General features: G+C 35.6%; 3 protein-coding genes across 3 annotated transcripts in view; all 3 read left to right on the plus strand.

The window, feature by feature from the left end:
• LOC128358695 (up-regulator of cell proliferation-like) overlaps positions 1-5,924 on the plus strand; it is a 64,569-nt gene extending 58,645 nt beyond the window's left edge. Inside the window, exons 3-4 of the mRNA XM_053319053.1 lie at positions 962-1,177; positions 1,232-5,924. Of these exons, the coding sequence (XP_053175028.1) occupies positions 962-1,177; positions 1,232-5,673 (4,658 nt within the window). The 3' untranslated portion in view covers positions 5,674-5,924. The remainder of the gene's footprint in view (positions 1-961; positions 1,178-1,231) is intronic.
• Positions 5,925-12,844: 6,920 nt separating this feature from the next.
• Positions 12,845-22,716, plus strand: part of LOC128360780 (serine/threonine-protein kinase Nek1-like) — a 116,993-nt gene continuing 107,121 nt past the window's right edge. Inside the window, exon 1 of the mRNA XM_053321287.1 lies at positions 12,845-12,947. The gene's annotated coding sequence lies outside the window, so the exon portion shown is untranslated. The remainder of the gene's footprint in view (positions 12,948-22,716) is intronic.
• Positions 15,494-22,294, plus strand: LOC128370068 (serine/threonine-protein kinase Nek1-like). The gene is made up of 11 exons (XM_053330942.1): positions 15,494-15,618; positions 15,722-15,818; positions 16,010-16,107; positions 16,935-17,018; positions 17,125-17,192; positions 17,344-17,430; positions 18,619-18,673; positions 18,871-19,065; positions 20,081-20,144; positions 21,116-21,181; positions 22,275-22,294. Exons 1-11 carry the CDS (start codon positions 15,511-15,513, stop codon positions 22,292-22,294), a joined length of 942 nt encoding a protein of 313 aa, XP_053186917.1. The 5' UTR covers positions 15,494-15,510.

Consider the following 22,716-nt stretch of genomic DNA (forward strand, 5'->3'; position numbering starts at 1 on the left):
AAATATGAGTTAAATTCAGACAAACGCACATTTGAGTGTAAATGTCTCAAAAAAAGTTTTCTTGCAGCCTGTAGTGATTTTATAGCTCAAGATTTCAATCTCAAGTTTAATCAACAAACTGTGAATCAAATCGTTTTAATTAATAAAAGCCTAATTGCTAATTTTTTTGTTGTAATAATCAGTTTTGAAAAATAAAAAAAACATTAATTTTGCCCTGCTTCCAAAAAACAGAACAATAAACATAAATGGAAGCTAAAAAAATCCAGTGCTGTTGGGATATTGAGGCAATCTCAATCCTCTTTTCATGTCAGGGACTTAGATGCACAATAGACCACAGACCTGTTAATGAGATGATTTTGTTTGAAACAATTCCCATAAACAAAAAATACATTCTAAGGAAGTTAGTGTTATAAAAGTGAAATGACGGCAGTATGGTCATGCAGAGGTCAGCACTGTCGCCTCACATCAAGGGTTCTGGGTTCTAACCCAGATGAATTTGTTTGTTCTTTTGCTGGAAACCCACCGCAGATCACTCAAGGATATTTCATTCTCTTTGAGTGTGTTGCAACAATGCTGAAATGGCCCAAAGATGAGTTGTCGCTCATGTTGTAGTGTGTGTTGAACTTGAAAAGCACAGGAAGTTTATGCAGCATTGTCTCCTGAGAGCAGTTTGGATTATGAGCAAGTTATGACTGGCATTAATAAGGTGAAAAGGAATTTAGTTTGTGGTGCCAACAGCATAAAATTCAAAACAAAAAGCTAATACAGACAAAACATATGCATGAAACACAGATAGAAATCTATCATAGAAGACACAAGAAACAACAGTGCTACTAATGCCAGATGTTATGGTTACATACTGTTGGGTGTCAACAGCATAGAAATAAAAATTATATTATACTGCATAATAAGTCCTCAGAGTTAATTTTCAGTTTTTTGTTATCTTTTTTTTCTCTTTCAGTTATTTTCAACTTTCTCTCCAAACTTGGACTGCAGAAATTTTATCCCAACAAGCTCACTCTTCGCTCTCTTTTGGAAATCAACAAAAACAGTATTTACGATGAAAGTGTTGAATCATTGGAGAAAATACCATGGTGCTTTCTCAGGAAACTCTTTCAAATCAATGCAAAATGCAGAAACTGTACACAAGTATCAACTAATGATGATGATGGTAATGGTGATGATGATGATGATGATGATGATGATGATGATGATGATGATGATGATGAAGATGAAAACGGTGATCTGTTTGACTCTGCAGACAACAAGGTTAACCCTCTAGACCTCATAGTTGCACTCTTTCATTGTGCTGACAGCTTCTTGCAACAGGAAATGGCCCTCAAGATGTCAATGTGTCAGTTTTCTGTCCCACTGCTGTTGCCTCATGGCAATAACAGTCAGTCTACTCTGATGCTGTGGGCTCTGAGAGACATTGTCAAAGAGTGGCGCCCACATGATTTGTCTAAATCAAGAGGATTTGTTGAAAACAACATTGTCCAAGCAAATATACCATTCTTTACCTTTGTCAGGCTGAAAAACTGTAGTCTCTCCAAGTCACAGGTTTTGAATCATGTTCCCAGTTGTGGCGAGCAGAATCACAACATCTTCATGCACAGAGATATGGAAGGAGGAGCACTTAAAAGAAGAATAGCCAATGGTTTGGTGGAGGTTTGCTGGTACCTTCCCTGTGGCAGAGAAGATCTTGACATATTTCCAGGACCAGTTGCCTTTGCCAATTTGAGAGGAGACATTTGTGAGTCACTGGAACAATTCAATTTTCTTGTTCAAGAGTCAACTGCTACCTTTGTGTTCCTGGACAAAGTTGAAGAAAATGAGCACAAGATTCTGACTTCTCTTCAAGATGTGAAATCCAAACTCTTCTTGGTTGTTAATCGCAAAAAGGGGAATGCAAGAGAGGAGACAACACTAAAAGAGTTACAGCTACCAAATAGCAGTGTGAAATACAAAAACCCAAGTGTAAATGTTGCAGAGTTTTCAAAGAAACTTTGTACAACCATCAAGAAATCACTGCCAAATGCAGCTAACAAAGTTATCATCGAAAATATGGTTGACAGAGCTGTTGAACTTGGTCTGTCTGTGGATGAAAACAAATGTAACAAACAAAAGAAAGCAGCAGAGGAGATTGTGAAAGGAATTGGGAAGCAGAAGATACCAGACTACAAGAGACAACAACTTCCTTTGCAGGGAGAAAACTGGAAAAGATTATCACAACTGGACATGGAGGAATGTAGACTGACAAAAGCTGGTGACATTGGACCAGAGGAATATAAATCCCAGCTACAGGAGGAAAAACAACAAATCAGGAAAGAGCAAAGCAAATACAAACTGACCACAGCCATGAAAAGTTTTATTGAAAACGTATCCAAATGTGACAAAGACGTAAGAGATTGTTTTCTTAAGTGGATGAAATTTCAGCTGAATGCATGTTTAGAATCTGACAGTCATCTATCTTCAGCACGTAATGAACTGAAAGAGCACTGCGATAAAAAGGAGAAAGATGTAAAAATCAATGCAGAGTTAGTTCAGACTTTGCTGGAAAGCTCGTTAGGAGTAGAGCATTACATGAGAGAGATGGGACTCATCTATGAGTTCTCAATTAATGGTTCAAAAAACACTGCTGATGAAATATCTCGTCTCCCTGGTTTGGCTGCTGAAATGATGTTGGATGGATTTCCTTTAGAGCTCTTGGATGGAGATGCTTCCAACATCCCAGAGAGATGGGTAACAGATGTGCTAATGGAGCTTCACAAGAAGGTTGGAGAACAGAGCAGACTGTTAGTACTGACTGTCTTGGGTGTTCAAAGTACAGGGAAGTCAACACTCCTCAACACCATGTTTGGTGTGCAGTTTCCTGTCAGCAGCGGCAGATGCACAAGAGGAGCTTATATGCTCTTCCTCAGAGTTGGAGAAGATATGAAACGTGAGTTGAGCTGTGACTTCATAGTTCTCATTGACACAGAGGGTCTAAAGTCTCCACATTTGGCACCACTAGAAGAAAGTGATGAGCATGACAATCAGCTGGCAACCTTTGTGATTGGTTTAAGTGATGTCACCATTATTAACATTGCAATGGAGAACTCAACAGAAATGAAAGATGTTCTACAAATTGCCGTTCATGCTTTCCTGAGAATGAAGACAATTGGTAAAAAGCCAGTTTGTCATTTTGTGCATCAAAATGTTGCTGAAGTTTCAGCTCATGCAAAGAACCTAACAGACAGAAAGTATCTCTTGGATCAGCTCAATGAAATGACACAAATTGCTGCTGAAATGGAAAAGAATCCTTCTATTGAAGCATTCACAGATGTGCTGGACTATGACATGGACAAAAACAACTGGAATATCCCAGGACTCTGGCATGGAACCCCTCCGATGGCATCAGTGAGCACAGGTTACAGTGCAGCTGTAGCAGATTTAAAGAGAAGTCTTTTGGAGACATTGAAAACAAACAGAAGCAATGAAGTCTCAAAGATCTCAGAGTTTCTAGAATGGATTAAAAGTCTCTGGAAAGCAGTGAAATATGAGAACTTCATATTTAGTTTCAGAAACACTCTTGTGGCTCAGGCCTACGACAACCTTTGCAAAGAGTTCAATCAATGGGAATGGGACTTCAGAAAAGAAATCCTCTCCAGGCAACAAGATGCTGAGTCGGAAATCTTAAATTCTGACAATGAATCTGAACTCCAACATTTAAATGAATTGGCTGAATCAAAAAAATCAGAGGTGTCAGAAAAAGTAAAATCTGAAAAAAGAAAAATGGAGGAGAAACTTACAAACTACTACAAAAAGAAAGGTCAGAATGTAAATCTGATAGAAAAATACAAGATTGACTTTTTCAACAGTATCAGCAGTCTTGCAAAGGAAATCAAATACTCTGTGAACAATAAACTGGATTGTGCACTGCATATAAGAAAAAGTTCAAAAGAGGTTCAAGACATTCTGAGGGAATACAGAAAAGTGATTGAAGACAAGGTCATGAAACTCCTGAGTGACTGTAAAGACTTTGAACGCTCTGATGGTCAGCTGACACTTGAGTTTGAAAAGATGTGGAGTGAAGCCACTAAACATGTGTCTGGCCTGAAAGAACAAAATATATCTGAAAACATCCTCTTCCACTTGAGAAAAAACTTCCTAAACCGTAATGTCAATGAGGAATTACAGGACATTGGAGACCTAATAGAAATAGGGAAGAGTGAGTTTGAGGCCAGGATGTCCCTACATATAAGAAATCCAAAGACCTTCAATCTGTTACGAAGAAAGGAAATAAAAAGATATTTGCAGAACAAAGCTGATGACGTCATTGAGTCTTGTAGACGTTTTGTGGCTGATAAAGCAAAGACAAACACAGATTATCATGAGTCTTTCACAAAAGAACTTCTGGACAAAATCGATGAGTCCCTTAAAGATATCAGCAAGGATGTCAAAATCAAGTTTGAGTTTGACCTGAAACTTCACATTTGTGGCATTGCCTCAAGGGAATTCCTCAAAATGCATCGAAAATACTTGTCTGATAATGATCCTCGAACTCATCTGGAGAAGTACAAGAGGCAGTATTTGACAGATTTTCTTGATTTGTACAAACAAAGAGATGATTGTCAACGCAAAGCAAATGATTTTGTCAGATGTTGCATCAAACCTGCTGTGGAAGAGTTCATCAATAGATCTTTGGGAATAGAAATTGTGGATGACATTTTGACAGGTTCTCATTCAGCAGAGTACAGCTCCCGCTCCTTTTTCCAGTACAACATTCAGGAAGAGTTGCTGCAAAAGGATGACTTTAACAGTTTTGTCAGGTACATTTGTAATTATGAAATATATGTTAATGATTGGATATTTCAGGACATCCAGAAAAAAATGTCAAAGGACAAAACTTTGTACAAACTGAAGAACAAGAAACTTCAAGTCATAGTTGATAAAATCACAGCAGCATTAGAGCAGGCCTCAAAAGGACCAGATGGTGTTCAACTGCCAGACAACAGTGAAAGCATCACAGAGCTCATCAGCAACATGAGAAAGAATTTGATGAAAGACATCTCAATCTCAGTGGAGGCTGAAAAAACCACCTTGTTTGAAATCCAAAGCACATGTCATCCATTTATCAACAGCCTCAAAATATCAATAGAAGACTTGAAAGAACAGCTTCAGGAGGAATTCTCAAAGTCTGAAGACATCACTGAGACTCTGAACAAACTTCCAATCAAACCACAGGATGAGCTTTTCAAGAGAGTGTTTGGTTGTGGAAAGCAATGTCCATTTTGTAAAGTTCCCTGTGAGGCTGGAGGAAAAGGACACGATAAGCATCATGCAGCTGTTCATCGACCACAAGGTCTTGGTAGAGTCAGGTATGAAGATACTGAGAAGCTGGTTCCAACACTGTGTACAACTTCTGTGCACAGTGAAGCTACATTCAGGAACACAGATACTGAATGGGAGCTTCATCCTTTCAAAGAGTATCACACTTACTATCCAGACTGGCTCATTCCTCCAGATCCCAGCATAGAGGCATCTGACTACTGGAAGTATGTACTGGTACAATACAATGACAGATTTGCTCAACAATACGATGCTAAACCAGCTGATGTTCCAGAGGCCTGGAGGAGAATCACAAAGGAACAAGCACTGAAGGGGTTAAAAGATGCCTTCAACATAAAGTGAACAATGTAAAAATGTCTTTAAACAAAACTGAACAAAAGGACATGACGACTAAACACTTCAGAGCTTTCAGCAGATCAACACATTAAAAATATGAACTGACTGAAATATTAACATTACCTAAAATATGTTTTCATGTTTTATTTTAAATGTTGTTTCTTTTAAATGTGACTTTGTGATTTCAACTCAAATACAGACTAAACCAGCTGCTGACAGTGAATAGTGTGACATCATTTGATCTGATGAACATGATGAATAATAAATGATGAGTCGAACAAGTTGCAGGGTTGAAAAGCTGGAAGCAGTTATGATCAACTGTTAAACCTTTTTAAAACTAATTATTTTACTGTTTATTATTATTCTGTATTTTTATTTTATTTTACAGATGTTTGGTTTTTCTCTCTCATGCATAATAACTATTCTGCATGATGAAGAAAATGTTTTTATCTTCATTTTTTGGTTTGTGATCATACGGATGTTTTTTTGTTTTATGATGACGTCATACAAAGACCACATGACAAAGGGTCATGATTTAATATATTTTGGCTTTTTATTCTTTTTTTATGATTACAACTGTTTCTTTTTGTCTTTTTTCATGATGATGTATGGCTATGTGAATAGTAACCAATGTGATGATGATGATGATGATGATGATGATGATGAAGGCCTACAGTGTGTAGTTTAAAGGCCATGTATTGAGATGCTATTACATTTTACTACTTTTTACATTTATATTATTACATTACATATATTATTATTTACATTATAGTTTTATTCTTTAACATTTCTTACTAATCATAAAATGCTACAGTGAAGAAGTGATTCATGTTTTCTTGCAGAGTAAATTAATTGTCATCAGTTCAAATGTGTTCATGTTGATGTAAATTACTTTTTGATTCATGAACAAATACTGAGACATCCTTTCATGTTTTAATGTGGAACTTTTTTCATTATGTGTGACAGATGATGATGATGATGATGATGATGATGAACAAGTCAAGTTAAACACCACAAAACTGTTTTTATCTTTTAAAAACATTATTATTGTTTTACTGTATTATTTCACTTTTTAATGAGTACAAAGATTTTATTATATTCATCTTTTAACACAACTAAGTACATAATGACATGTGCTAAAGATGATGATGATGATGATGAAGGCCTACAGTATAACATTTAAAGGCTATGTAATGACATTTATTACATTTACATTTATTTTACTTTTTACAGTTTTATTCTTTAACATTTTAACTTTTTTCATTATTTTTGACAGAAAACAGTTTTGTTGTATTGTTTCTTTATATTTTTTCATTTTACTTTTTAATGATTATAACTACGTACATAATGACACAAGCTACATATAATAATGATGATGATGATGATGATGATGATGACGAAGAACAAAGGCCATGTGAAACAGATTCTTTTAATATTTTATATAATACAATTTAAAGGCTATGTAATGAAACTTTGACTTTTTTGAGTCTTTACATTTTTAAATAGTTTTATTCTTTATCATTTATAACTTTTTCATTATTTTTGACAGATGATGTAAAAACTGTTTTGTTATATTTTAAAAACATTATTATTGTTTTTACCGTGTTTCACTTTTTAATGAGTACAAAGATTTTATTATATTCATCTTTTAACACAACCAAGTACATGATGATGATGAAGGCCTACAGTATAACATTAACATTTATTTTTTACTTTTTACAGTTTTATTCTTTAACATTTTTACTTTTTAAAGATTATAACTGTACATAATGACACACGCTAAATATAATGATGATTTACAGTTTCATTTCTAATAAGAACATGCTAAACATTTGATCTTTTGATGTGTGTTTGATGAAAGTTAGTGAATAAGAAGTCTTTATGTTTAAATATTGTCTAAACAAGCCAACTGTGGGAATAATGTGGCATCTTCTGGTCTGTAGATCATGTTGAACTTCTGACTTACATGTTTTCAGACACAATGAATTAAATAAGATACAAAGAAGTTGAGCTTTGTCAGTGTCAGTGTTTCTTTATTCTTCTTTTTACATGTTGACATACAGTATAGTTATGTGCATAATGATAAGTAATAATATAATATACTGTATGTACAAAGATCATGTGGCTAAATATGTTTCATAATAAATAATAAAGCCATAAAACCACCACATGTAGAAATATAAAATACACCAAACAGATTAGTTCACAAACACTAAGTAGAAAGTTTAATTCTACAAATGTATTACTTTAGTTTTATGTTTTTAAAGCCACTGCACTACTGACAACAATGGTGTCAGTCTTTACCAGCTGTCAGTAGATCCTTTATTACCATTGTGCATTGCATTATGGGACAACAGTGTCAACAGCAGTTATCCATTATTAATCAACACTACAGACTCAGAACATGTTCAGATTTATTTGAATTGTGTAAAATTAAGACACAATGTTAGAAAGTATGATTCACAGAGTGGTATACAGGTATTTGGAGGGTTATTATTACATGCTAGAATATCTCTCTATTTTTCACTTTTTGAGATATCTGTCACTGGGATTTCTGCCACTACCCCATTACAGTGGAGATACAATAAAAAAAAAACGATATTTAAAAGACTAAAAGTTTCATGTCTTTCTAAAAACGATGTTCTCACATATTCTGGACACATTCATAATAATTCTGAGACTTTCAACTTAACAAATTTGACATTTTTTGCAGCATTTCTCTGGATTATTCACAGTAACAGTCACACTTTCTAGAAAAACATACTGCTGTTTTTAATGCCAAGACCTCCACAAATTAAATCCCATTAATCTTCATTGAATTGGGCTAGCAGCAAAAATACTACAGAAACATTTAAAAAGGTTTTGGGTGGACCAGTCCTTTAACAAACTCAGCCAGTGGACATCAGTACATGCTCTGATAATTTGCCACTTATGTATATTATTGAACTATGCAGAAGATTAAAGGCTTTCTGTTGTATGAATAAATACTTCAGCACCACGTCACCATTTGAAAAGCACACAGCGAACGCAACAAAGTCATAGTGATACAATGCTGAGCAGTTCAGCCTTCTACCACATGAGGGCACAAGTGTCAAATCTACAGTACAGCTTTTCAAATTGGAAATTAAGAGGTCATATTCATAAGAGTGTCTGTAATCAGCACAGTGAGACAGCACAGTATATCTAATCTACATATATAAATAACTGTGTTAGATGTAACAAGATGAGAATATATTTAAAAATCTGTATGTTAAAGTAAAAGTGTTTGTCCTGTCAGTCCCTTATTATTGTTAAACATCATAACTGATATTCAGCAGTTTACCTGACTCCTTACTCTCTGTTTGTCTCTATCACTCATTGACTCATGTGTCAGTTTAAGTTTGAGTCTGTCTCATTGTGCTTTTAGATGTAAGAAAATTCCTGTTTTATATTCTGACATTTGTTGTTTGAGACTCTCTCTGTTTGTCCAACATATTCTAACAACACTTGTATTGAGACAGGCTCAGTATCAACTGAATAGCTACATAAATATCTCACATGTAGACCCACTTATAATAAAAAAAATTTAAAAACCCAAAATTTTACCCTTTAGTATATTAATTTATATTTGACCAACTTAAATATATCCCTTTTTCCAAAGCTTTTCAAATATAAACCAAAATAAATAGATAAATGAAATTAAATTATCCACCTTTCAGTTCTTTTTGTTATCCAGGTAGTATCACATTCAGTTTATGGTCCTCCTTTATTTATTCCTCAGTAGCTAATTGTTGTTTTATTTCTTTGCAAGTATATTTCAGTTCAGTCAAGTCAGTGAGTTTCCTTTTATTCAGTTGACTACATAGTTTCAGTTCAGTTATTGTTCTTTTATTTTGCTTAAACTTATCTGACATCCAAGTGAAGATCCAGAACATCCAAGTACAGCATCGTCCTGGCTCAGACTCTCCCACACAGACAGCAGGGGTCGCTGTTTTACCTCCAGCTCTCTGAAGATCCAGAACAATACCTCAGTTAATGTCAAGTTATTTATTTATTAGAGTATGCTGATTCATATCAATATCTTATGGTTATTTCTACCCTTTTCTGAGCTTATTGCTGGCTTCAATGTTACAAACAGAGCATAACAAACATACCCATAAATAAAATAAAATAAAATTCACGAAGAAATAATGTCTGCCAGCAATAGTATCTCACATCTCATATTACTCATATCACACACATGTTTACAGTGCCTCTGTTTTAGTTTTACACCCACAATCATGAAGTGAGCATTAGCTAACATCAGTTTCTTAATCTATAATTACTGAAAAGAAAAACACACTCACCGGAGGATTTGTCATCAAAAACACATCTAATAGCAATCCTCCTTCATCCTCTGGCAAACAACAACATCCTGAAACAAGGAAGGTCTCTTCTGGACAACTTTAACATTGAAGTTCAACAAATATAACAAGTTTGTCCTTTTTCTCTTGCTCGTTATATTTCACACTACCTCCTTCTCTCTCTCTACAGATGTTTACCGCCACCCGCTGGACGTTTAGTGAAACTGCAACAATAACATTAACACTTAATTGGATTGAATATCTGTTAAATGTAAGTAAATTAAAGTTACATATGAATCTGTATACATATAGGAAATAAATGAAGATTAAAACTATAACTGCAAGTTTCTTATGTCTACTTATATTGAAAATGTGTATTTACTGCTAGAACTCCCAGGCCACTAGGGGGCATAGTTCTTTTGATCGTTTATCAGCCTCAGCCAATAGCAGACAGGAAGTGACGTAACAAGAAGTTGCTTGGTAGTGTCATGGCAACGGAAAAATTCTCCGTCTTTATATGAAGTTATTAAGTTAGTTATATTTGTTACTAGCCCTTTTAGTGGAAATATAAGTAAGTGAACATGTTATAGATAAATATTAGAATGTATTCTGTTAATTATTGTGACGTTTCGCAACATTTTTGAGTAACTTTGTTGGCACGTATGACCGTTGATGCAGTATAACGGTAGATTTCAGCCTTCAAGCAACCGTTATATTGATGCAGTATAACGGTAGATTTCAGCCTTCAAGCAACCGTTATATTGATGCAGTATAACGGTAGATTTCAGCCTTCAAAAGACCGTTGAATTGACCGTTGATGTAATATACTGTGTTGTTTAGTTTGAGTTCAATAACTAATGTGTTACTTACCTCATTACTTACCTGATTAGTTCTGTCATATTCAGTATCATAATTTGAATCACCCGTCAATACTTACATATAGATCTACAGATAGAGATTAGATTGGTACTCCTATTCATGATTAGCTAACTTGTATATATGACAAGCTATTCTATATTGTTTATTAATAAATGTCTTTCTGTATTTTTATATGTCCATTTCAGTTTCACACTTTCTTGTAATAAATCCTAACCTACTACAACACCTGCCTGTTCCTCGGAGGATATGATGCAAGGGAGAGTTTAGCTGGCTGTGAATCTCAATACACGACAAGAGTCACATTGGGTGCAACAGTACACTAATGTAAACAACTATAAACAAATGGACTCAAGCAATAGCTTAGTATGTTAAATGTATGGGAGTTACAATGTTATAACCTTCTATGTACTTTTCAATACATCAGATGGTATTCCTATTATTTTGTCCACTCCATTAACATGAAGGGGGCAAAATATTAGGAACACCAGTCAATATAATTCACTTCAGTACACCACCATCACCCACTATGACCTCAGTAATAAATATAAAGTAGAATCGATAGTTTTTTGAAAATGTTTACAAAAACAGAAAAGGTATTATCTTTAAAGAAGTAGAATTTAAAACAGAGCTGTTGTATTGGATTGCATTACATTGCAAAGGTGTTCCTAATGATGAGGCCAGTCAAGTGTATTTTTACAGTATCTCTGTATTTAGGATCCTCTGCTTCCACCGTGTGGTATGTAACAGTAACAGCAGGAAGGTTTATCCCAGTTAAAATCAGCATGAATGAGCAGCTTTTATCTATTAAATGGTTGATGTATCTCTGCTTCACATATTTGAACATACTCTCATATATGTATGAACAAATAATAATAAAAAATAAATGAAGTAATTTTCCTGAATTAAATGTTTTTGTTCATAAAGTAGCCTTATGTTTGCTCAGTTATAGTTAAACTTGTGTACGCAATTAAGTCTACAACATAATATCACTCTTACAATAATTAAACATAGGATCATTAAAGAGAGTTCAAGAGTACAGTTTAGATGTGCTCTATGTGTAAAGTGCCTTGAGATGACTTTTGTTATGATTTGGCGCTATATAAATAAAGATTGATTGAATTTCTTGTTCCTTTTTATTTCAAAACAGTCAAAACCGAAACATCTTAGCAGAAGTAATTACATAGAGTGAATGAAAAACAAAAGAATATCCATCCTACCATGAAACTTTACAGTTGCTGACTTGTCATTAAAACAAACCAGGAAATGTGACCGCTGTAGGAAGATCCTGTCCTCTCTCAGATGAACTGAACATTGATCCTATCAGTTAACAACTCACAGGAACAGAAAGGGAACAGACTCTGAATCTCACTCCAAATGTTTCATGAAACTTGAGAGCCCTGTAATAATAAACAACATAGTATATCCCAATGCTGTCTTTATAACTGCTGGAGACTTTAATCATGCCAATCTGAAGAGTGTGTTAAATAATAATGAAACAGATGTAAATGTACCACTGGGATGGGAGGAGTTGAGGGAAACAATGAAGGAGAGTATGAGAGAGAGGAAGAGGCTATGGCAGAATGACACCAAAGGGAGGCGCTATTTCTCTTTTCAACCCCAGGTTAAGAGTGTTTTTGTAGTTGCATTGTAGTTCTGGTACCAGAAGAGACTCTGTTAAAACGTGATGAAATCAGTGTCTACATAACATAGTAAATCATCCCACCAGGCTGTGTGAGTGTGGATGTACAGACAGTCAGATCTGGGAATAGAGGTATTATCTGTTCAATCTGTTCTTGTTCATAATGAGTGTTGAAGTTCCTGCATGACAACAAGAACATATTAGGTGTGGCTAAATCAACAAAACTTTTAACCTGCTCAGGGCAGTAATACACCTACGCTGCTGAAAATGCAAAAGAGGAAGACGAGGAAGGGGGAAAAAAGCAGGAGAACAGGAAGAGGGAGAATATTATGTCGACAAGAAAAAGAAATTTAAAGTTGATGATCAGCACCAAAGACAGCAGCGTGAGAGAAAACTGAAGCTGTAGAGAAGAAAACCAGACTGATCAGGAACAAGAACATGTAAGTAACTTTCAGAGATTGCTTGATTCAGAAAGTAAAATGTATAATTACAGGATATATGAACCACAAAGCTTTCAAGTCTCACGCATTGACCTTGAGACGCATTTAAAGCAGCTCACATTTCTCACTGAGACGTGATAAAGTTCACCGCACAGACATTAATAATGTACAGACATTAATATATAATATACATAAATGAACAGCGAGGCGTAGATGGATTTTTCTGTTGAGTTCATACTTGTCCCGTTCCCGAGTCAGCGACCTTCCAGCCAATCAGAAAATAGTATTTCTTGTTGCTGGGTAAATTAGGAAAATACTGTAAAAAAAAAAAAAAAAATCCCAATGCAAACACCTTCTCATACCGAGACTGTGTAGACTTTATCTACCCAAACAACTGCGTTTAAAGTATAACCTGTGTCATCAAGGCATCAATATCTGACACACACAATATCATTTATAAGCAGAAATGCGGGCGTGCGCACACACACACGCACACAAACGTTGAGCACTGCTGTTAAACCCTAATATACTCTTCATTTTCACATTTGAGAGCTGTAAAAACACCTTTAATGCTTTTTACTTCTTACTTCTTAAAAACATTTGTGTGCAGCTGACATTCTTCACATTTAATACAATTCATGTTTTGTCTCCATAAACACAAAGTGTAATAGCTGGATAATAAACTCTCTGCTCTCTGAAAGCTTCATTAAGGATTAATCTGTTTATATGTGGCTGATGATGAGGTCTTCATGAATGGTTTGTTATTATACCAGGATACTGTGAAGAGTCTGAATATGAACAGTGTGTGAAGGTTAAGAGGCTCATTTGGGGCCAAATGCTGTTTTCTTATTGATGCATTTGTTTTTAAATGTATAGATGAAACAATTTATTTAATTTATCTGAATTTATCTTTTATTGGTTTAACCCATTATTTTGATTTCTATTTGAGCTGGTCAGTTATGAACAGTATGAAAAATTGAATGGGTTTTTAAGTCGTAAAAATAATTGGGAGAAGTGGTTGGGGCTGCACTGGGGACAGAATTTGTAGTCGCTCCGGTCCTAACAGATGTTATCTCACTCCAAACGTTTAATGAAACTTGACAAAAAGAAATATAATTGGACTCACCCTGCCGTCTCTGGAGGACATCTTTAGGAGCCGCTGCCTCCGTAGAGCTAACAACATCCTGAAAGATGCGACCCAACCCATCATCACCTGTTCTCTCTGTTAGCCTCTGGGAGGCGCTACAGAGCACTCAAAGCTCACATGTCCAGACTGAAGGACAGCTTTTATCCAAGAACCATCACTGAACTGACCACTGTGTCATGAACTGTACTGAGAATCATCTTATTACAACCAAACTCAATGTGCTATAATGAGACAACTTATGTATGTATATATATATATATATATATATATATATATATATATATATATATATATATATATATATATATATATATATATATATAAAGCAACACTGCTTTCAAGCTACTTTTAAATAATTTTTTAAAATATATTTATTAAGGTTGTGACGATACACAATAGATGATACATGATATTGGGTTCACGTGGACAAGACAAGATTTTAACTCTATTCTTAAGAACAATATTTTAACTCTATTCTTAAGAACAAGATTTTAACTCTATTCTTAAGAACTTCAATGACGAAATCTATGAGAAAATATTTTTTTATTTAACTGAAAGTCACAAAATGTGAAACAATGCAGGATCATTTTGAAATGTTTTAAGTAATCATAATTTAATGAAAGTCACTTCAGTTCTACTTTTAAGTATGAATTATCATAATATGCAGTATGCAGCACTGTAAAGGTTTCCCTCTCCACCACCATATAGATACATGTTTTATAAATAGATCATTTTGGTATTTATGGAAATAACCATAAATACCAAAATGATATATAATCACAAATACCAAACATCAATTACAAACAATAAAAGCAATTTAAGTATATACATATAAATTAAATAAAGAATTAAATTATCACAAATGATAACATATTGCTAATAAAAACACTAAACACACAAATTGGACAAATCCTTTATCACATAAATACACAAATAAAACAATAAACTTATAAAATGTGTTTTAATTTGGTAGTGAAACTACAGGACATAAACCAGAAACATGATGAACAGTAAGTGATGAACTGGGTTTACTCACGTGAGCAAACAAGAGAGAACAAGTTAACCACAGTCCCTCGTCTGTCTCTTTCATTCACGAGACCTGAGTCAAATATCAGTCACACAACATCAAAACTAAGTTATCATTACTGGAGGGATGCTGGTCAATTACATTACAGCTTCATTTTGATGATAAATATTTCATGTCCAAAGCCACACACAACACCACAAAAAGCATTAATATGATAAGTGACCTTTTTCACATGGCGCAGTGATGTCATCACAGAAACATTGATTAGTACAGCTTTAAAATGTAACTCAGAGTTTGTTATTTACTCTAGTTAAATTCAGTACATTTGTCTGTAATCAGCTGTCTGTGTCTCTGTAGAACAAACATGAAGTGACAGTCATTCCACTAACATGGACAAGTATGAAACGGTGAAGAAAATTGCTAAAGGTGGATTTGGAACAACCATCCTTGTCAAATCCAAACAACAATATGTCATCAAGGAGATTTTCATATCTAGAGTAAGCACCATATATATAATATTCTACTATTTCAGTGTTCATATGAGCTCTCCTTTACTACTTTGCTCATTCACATTATTTTCTGTCTCTTTCACTTTGGCAGATTATTGCTGAAGAGAGGCAGAAAGCTCAACAAGAAGTTGAAGTTCTTTCCAACATGAGTCATCCCTTCATTGTCCAGTATAAGGAATCTTTTGAAGGTATAAATGATCCAAGTTCTTAGCTGAAACCTTTAAGAATCACAGAGGTCATCTATGTGTTTAGAACTTTGCTCATAATTTCGTTCTCTTTGCATCTTGGATGCTCTAGTGAATGACAATACAGTTGAATCTTGAATCTTGATGCACACATGTCTGCATGCATGTTCCTTATGCTGTATAAAATCTTTTAGAGGGGGACTGTCTGTATATTGTGATGGACTACTGTGAAGGTGGAGACCTCTCCAAGAAGATCGAATCTCAGAAAGGAAAACTTTTCTCAGAAGACCAAGTAAGCTACTATACTACTGTATTTACACCCTTCTAAATGTTTTTATTTTATTTCTTTGGCTTTTTTGGTCATATATTTCTTATATGTATATATATATATATACACACAGTGTTTCCCGAGAACTTTTGTAGCACCAGAAGATTTTGGCAAATTGCAACTTACTAAACAGGCTTTGACCTTCATTCATTTCCAAACTATCAGTCTGTTCCGAGCTGAACAGATTTATAGGCGATCGTTATCACTTCCCCACAAACCATTACGCTAACGCCTCCATAACAGTCTTGTCAGTCAAGAGAAATGTATGTATATAGTTTTTACTTACATTGGTTTCTTGATGGGTGAATGTTGAACGAGGATCCTCTTCAAATGAAATCCCCACAGAATAATAAGTTGACAGCTCAAGACACAAGCAGCTTAAAAGTCAAAATTTAGACGGAGAGTTGACGTGTGGCAATAATCCAATCAGAGGAAAGAACCGCATGGCAACGTAGTGAGTAGCACCAATCAGAGACATTTGTAATGTTTATTTTATCCCTCAAAGATTGTAGATCTTTTACTTCCGTAGCTTATGAAGGGAGGGGGCAGGTGGTGTTATGAAGCTGAGTTTACACCGAAGCCAGAAGCGAAGTTATATGGTTAACTAGCTGCTAGCAACTTCTAATGAAATCGAGCAAGTGATCAACATAGTTAACGTGACGTTACTTCAAGCACACTTATTTTTGCAGCGGCACCGCTGTTGAATGTACATAGGGGAAACACTGATGGATTATATATACATAAAAAGTTCAAGTTGATACTTTAAGTGTGGCTTTATATGTCTTTCTTAGATCTTGGACTGGTTTGTGCAAATTTGTTTGGCGCTAAAACACATCCATGATAGCAACATCCTCCACAGAGACATCAAACCACAGGTATTACTTCATACATCACATGACCTTCCCTTGGTGATGATGCATTTTTATTTGTATTGTATAGCCTCATGATAATGATATTATGTCTTTTATGATTTCTACATAGAACATATTTTTGACTAAAGATGGGACTGTACAGCTTGGGGACTTTGGAGTTGCAAGAGTGCTGAACAGGTTTGTAAAATATCATCTGACTGCAGATCTCTGTAGAACCAAGATTAAAATGGAAATTAAATGTAAAATGTATTATGATTATAGTTATGATTGTGATTCTTATTAATATTTTCATAATACAGTCTGCTTTCCATTCTTATCTTATTTCCAGCACTGAAGAACTGGCAACAACAGGCATAGGAACACCACTTTACTTTTCACCAGAGATCTGGAAGCACAAACCATACAACAACAAAAGGTATTAACTTGACGCATGCTGTAGTTTTTTTAATCTCATTTATAGTGTAAGTCAGGCCTGGACAACCTGTGGCTCCCGAGCCGCATGCATCTCTTTGCCTGGTTTCATGCAGCTCTTATATTTATATTGAATTTGTGTTTGTGGGGTTTTCTTTAATGTGTATGTGTATGCATGTTCGCTTGACTTCAATATTTTCATTTCACGCTAATGCACGTTTGACCCGAATTTTCGGGAGGGAAAACCTATTGTTGAGTAAACAATTTGTGTCAAGTTCACTCTGAAAATGGCAGAGACAGAATGCACAGCAAAACAAAAATATGAAGATGAACACAGGAGGTTTTTAACAGAGTGGGAGAGTTTACATTTTTTTGTTGAACGTAATGGCAAGCCACCCTGCCTTATATGCCAGGCGTCATTAGTACATTTCAAGGCTCAAATCTTCAGCGCCACTTCAGCTCACTCCATGCTAACATCGACCAGGAATTTCCAAAAGGGACTGAACTTTGCAAGCACAAGTTAATCACTTTGAAAAGTCAGGCAGAAAAGCAGACACAGTTGTTCCAAAAATGTACAAAGTACTCAGAGACCGTAACGCTTGCATCGTATCAACTGGCTTGGAACATTGCACAAGCTAAAACACCATACAATGAAGGGGAGTTCATTAAAAAATGCCTCAGTGACGTCGTTGAAATCTTGTCTCCCAAAAACAACAAACTAAAACGAATGGTATCAGACGTCCAACTGTCCCATCACACTGTTGAACACAGAATATCGGACATTAACACGACTATTGAATCACAGTTGCACTCTGACCTTCAAGCAAATTGTGTCTCCTCTTTACTGAGCGAAAATGCTTATGTATATCTACAGCAGGAAGCTACTGTAGTATTGATGTCATATTAAACTATTTTAGGTCTGCATGTAATCTAATCCACTTTAGCTTATTGAATGAAGTAAATTAAGCAGAACTGCTGGAACAATAATGAAAATAAGTCTTAATCGTTCAATAACTGATAAAGTCTGACATGTTGTGTTTTAAAAGATATTTGAGTGTTGTTAAGTTTTCTCAGCAATGAAACCCTTTTTTCTCCATCTTAAAGTGACTTATTGAATAAATATAAAGCTGCCTTCATAACTGATCTCAGCCTGTTTGTCTGCTCTCTCCTCTGACTTTCTCTCCCTCTGCAGTGATATTTGGGCCCTAGGTTGTGTCCTGCATGAGATGTGCACTCTAAAGCCTGCAGTAAGTATCCTGAGTGTGAGCTGTTTATTACTTTATGTAGATTTAATGTATCTTATACAGCATTACAATGCTCTCACAGCTGGTTTAGATCTCTTCCCTGTATGTCTAATGCTTACCAAGAAAGAATGGGTCATCTCTTCTTTTCTAACTTTTTTTCTGCAGTGGTTATAACTAAATATGTTTCCTCTCAATTTAAGGATTGCAGTAAGATGGACCTAGAACAGAAACTCATCAGTGGCTCATATCCTCCTGTGTCTGATCACTACTCCCAAGAACTGTGTTCCCTCTTGGCTCAGCTGTTGAAACGTGACCCTGAAGAGAGACCCTCAGTCAGCAGCATACTGGACAAACCTTTCCTCTCCTGCAGGATACTGAAGTTCCTCACACCACAGGTGGAGAACACAGTTAGTTGACTAAGGCGACGTTCACACTGCAGTTAAAAGATCTGAATCGGATTTGTTCTCTCTAATCAGTCCCTCCAGGAATTCGCAATGTTGCGATCGCAACAATTAACGCAAATTCAACCAATCCGCGCGATTATGTGCGGGCCTTGCAATTTTGTCCAATCACCGCAACTTTTCCGCAAATTGGACCAATCATCGGTGCTTCCCGTGACGAGAGAATGACAGTAAAACTTGGGTGAGGTCGGCAAAAAATACTGTCTGCCGCGACGGTAAACTCAACTAATTCTGTGTGTTTGTATCTGTGTGTCTGTGTTGTGTGCATGTGTCTGTGAGAGAGATCAATATTGTCATCTTTTGTAATCCTCAGCCTTACTTACTTGGAACAAAGCAAAATGCAGTTTATGTTCTCCCTAGAAAAACATTCCTTTCATTTTTAATTAATTATTCAGAACAAAACTACAACTTTTTTTTTGCAATTTTCACTGTCTCCCGCAATTTAATTGCAACAAAAGTGTTTAAAACATCGCAACATTTACCGCAATTTTTTTTAAATGCTGCCGCAAAATCAGGCATTTTAGGCAACAATCAGAAAAAAATCCCGCGAAATCCTGGAGGGACTGTCTAATGTGACTCATATCTGATTAGTCTCTTACAATGTGAACAGCACAAGTCTCATTGAATCTGATATTTCCAAATCTGATTCAGGACACTTTCAGATGTGGAACTGAATCTGATATATATCAGATTTTTTTGAATGCGACCGTAATCTGAACAGTCAGGTCACATTTAATGCAACTTTGACGTTATTCTGGAGCAACACACAGCTAATGCTCCACATAAAGACATCATTAAAGTATTCATTTTCTTTCTCCTCTTCCTCCTTGTTTGAACAGCGGAATTGAGCATTAAGGCCTGCAGTGTGAATGTAGCCTTTGATAAAGTCTCAAGTTACATGAAAAAACTTTTATTCTCTACTCAGTGTTTGCATCATCACTTTTCACAGGGTCAGTCAGAGACTCTGATGATATCTGAGGAGAAAACACAAAAGAGGCTTGAAGAACCTAAAGGTATGTAAACTATAGACTCTTTATTTTTAATGCCTGTACATTGAGATAATGGACATTTAACCAGGAAGAGCAATAATTTCTTACATCAGTCGTAGCCACACTATCTTGTATTTCATGGTTCATAATAAGTAGTGTGATAATGTTAATAAGTCATAGTAGACTGTATACTGTCATCAAGAGAAATTGGTTTCACATAAGTGGGGCGGTTCCTTTCTAGGCCAGAGTGCTACTTCTCAATTCTCTTAAATCTCATCCATATTTACCTCTCTTGCGTCTTAGTCCCGCCCACTGTGAGCATGGAGAGATGTAAGGAAACCACGAGAGGAGAGAGGAGATGAGGAGATGAGGAGATGAGGAGATATGATTTTAGAGAACTGAGACGTTATTTCCTCCTAAGTGTCACGTGAAGCAACATCTGTTTCTGATGAAGGGTCAGCTGATCACAGCTGGATCAGCTGTTAGTCTGCTTTAACAGCTGTAGTGACTATTGACAGAGTTTGTGTCTAAACACATGTTCACTGTACTTAAAGAGACAGAGGCTGAACTGAGGGGCTGCATAAAGGACCAATGAAACAAGGAGCTTTTTGAAATGTGAAATATGCAAAGCTGCTCTAGTGCAGTCCAACAATAAAAATATAGAGCAGGAAAACCATTATCTATTCATATATCTAATATTATCTATAGCACTGTAATGTTCACTGGTGATCTGGTGTTATCACACATTTAACAGAACAATACATATTTAGACAGAAACAGGTCCAGTTTGGTCTCTGCACTAAAGACCTAACATCAATAACTTAAATAACTCTTTCATTCTCCTCTCCAGGAGAAATATTTAAGTGCATAGCTGGAAAAGAGTCACAGGTACCAGAAAACACAGCTCCTATCGTTAATGAGTATAAAGGGGGTGAAATGAGAGAGTGTTTTTAAAAGTAAGTAAATGTTTAATTGATTTCTTTATTTCACTGCAGGTCCGTTGACCACCTCTACTTCTGGTGCAGAATCTGGTTATGGCACCAAAGAAACTGATAATACTGGTAAGTTATGTGTTTTAGTTTAACTTATAGAGAAGATAGCTACATTTCATACTTTCATTACTCATAAATCACTCAGAGCACACGACAGTTTGAGGGGCCCCACAGCAGATTTTGATTAGGACGCCCAAAGGTTTGGGGTCAACTCTGACCAGGAGTCACCAGGTCAGAATTTTAAAAATCATAAAATTCAGGGGGGACTGTTCACCTCCAACCACACATCCCTCCCCTGTGTGGACAGAGCAGGAGATGGATGATGAGAGAGAAATTAATAAATTAAACCTCCATTCCACTTTCTTTGGAAATGTAAATAAATTACTTACCAACTGATTAAAAAAACATTTCTTTAGTTGTGTGAGTCGCCAAATGTCCTTCCCCTGTTTCCATACAGTAGTTCACTCAGCTTGCTTTGTGTTACAGCTCTCTAATGTGACTCACTACACTGTTGAGTAACAAACAAAAAACTAGAAAAACCTGTTTGTCATAAAACACGTCCGACTCTAAAATGCTATTGTCTCCCTTCACATTCAGTGTATGTGTGCAGCCAACACAGTCAAATATCCTTCCATTCACAGTGGAAATGTTAAAGTATCGTCGTAATTAAAATGTTGTTTAATCTTCGTTCAGTGAATGTATAATATTGAGTTTGTTCATTATTAGAAAGGTTGTTTGATGTCTCTCCAGAACATTGTGGCAACACTGTGTTTTCTATAGTGGCTGCTATTAATGAAACCCTGTAGATGCAGGCTGCTGGAATCAATGTCTTATCGTTGTAGTTATCTGAGCTGTCATGTTATCAGTGTTATTTTATATAACTGTTTGATGAAGTTTCATTAAAAATTTTGAGATTTTGAGTGCAGATATTAAAAAAATAATTATAAATCCACAATTTGAAACTTTGTGATTGGCTGACAGGAGGACCTGCTCAGAAGTTCTTTCATCTGTTACCATGTTAAGGTTTTGTTTTAATAAAACACAAAAGTGTTCACTGTGATAACTCAACAATAAGATTATTGTAATTAATTTATTCATTTTCAGGCCATCAGTTTGAATGATCTCTCCTGTGATTCTAAGAAATTACGTTTTCTTTTGTCAGTTTGTGACATCGGAGGCTGAAGAAGAAAATTGTGTTGTAGGCGGAGAGGCAGTGTAACGCATTACTGTAATCACATTACATTTACCTCTACTAAACAAAGAAAGGTGGTGTTATTTGCATTACATTAGTTCTTCAATTATTATGTTTAAATTGGGCGGATTAAAAAAACATCAAAGGTGCTTTTCATGCACACTTGTGGTACAACTGTCTGACCTCTGATGCTAACACAAAGCGAAGAGTGAAACACTTACAGACCTGCAGTGAGGCTCAGTGCAGACTCCAACCAATCAGCCAAAACTTGTGTTGCTCGTTAATGTCCGTCTGTAAGAAACAAACCAGCAAAATACCGATAATAGTGAACAGACATTATAATATAATATACAATAGTGAATCAGACAGGAAAACTTTGGTGGACCGTTGTTAAGTTGGGATGGAAACACCA

The sequence above is a fragment of the Scomber japonicus genome, chromosome 1 (assembly GCF_027409825.1).
Source record: "Scomber japonicus isolate fScoJap1 chromosome 1, fScoJap1.pri, whole genome shotgun sequence".
In the NCBI taxonomy this organism is placed as follows: Eukaryota; Metazoa; Chordata; class Actinopteri; order Scombriformes; family Scombridae; genus Scomber; species Scomber japonicus.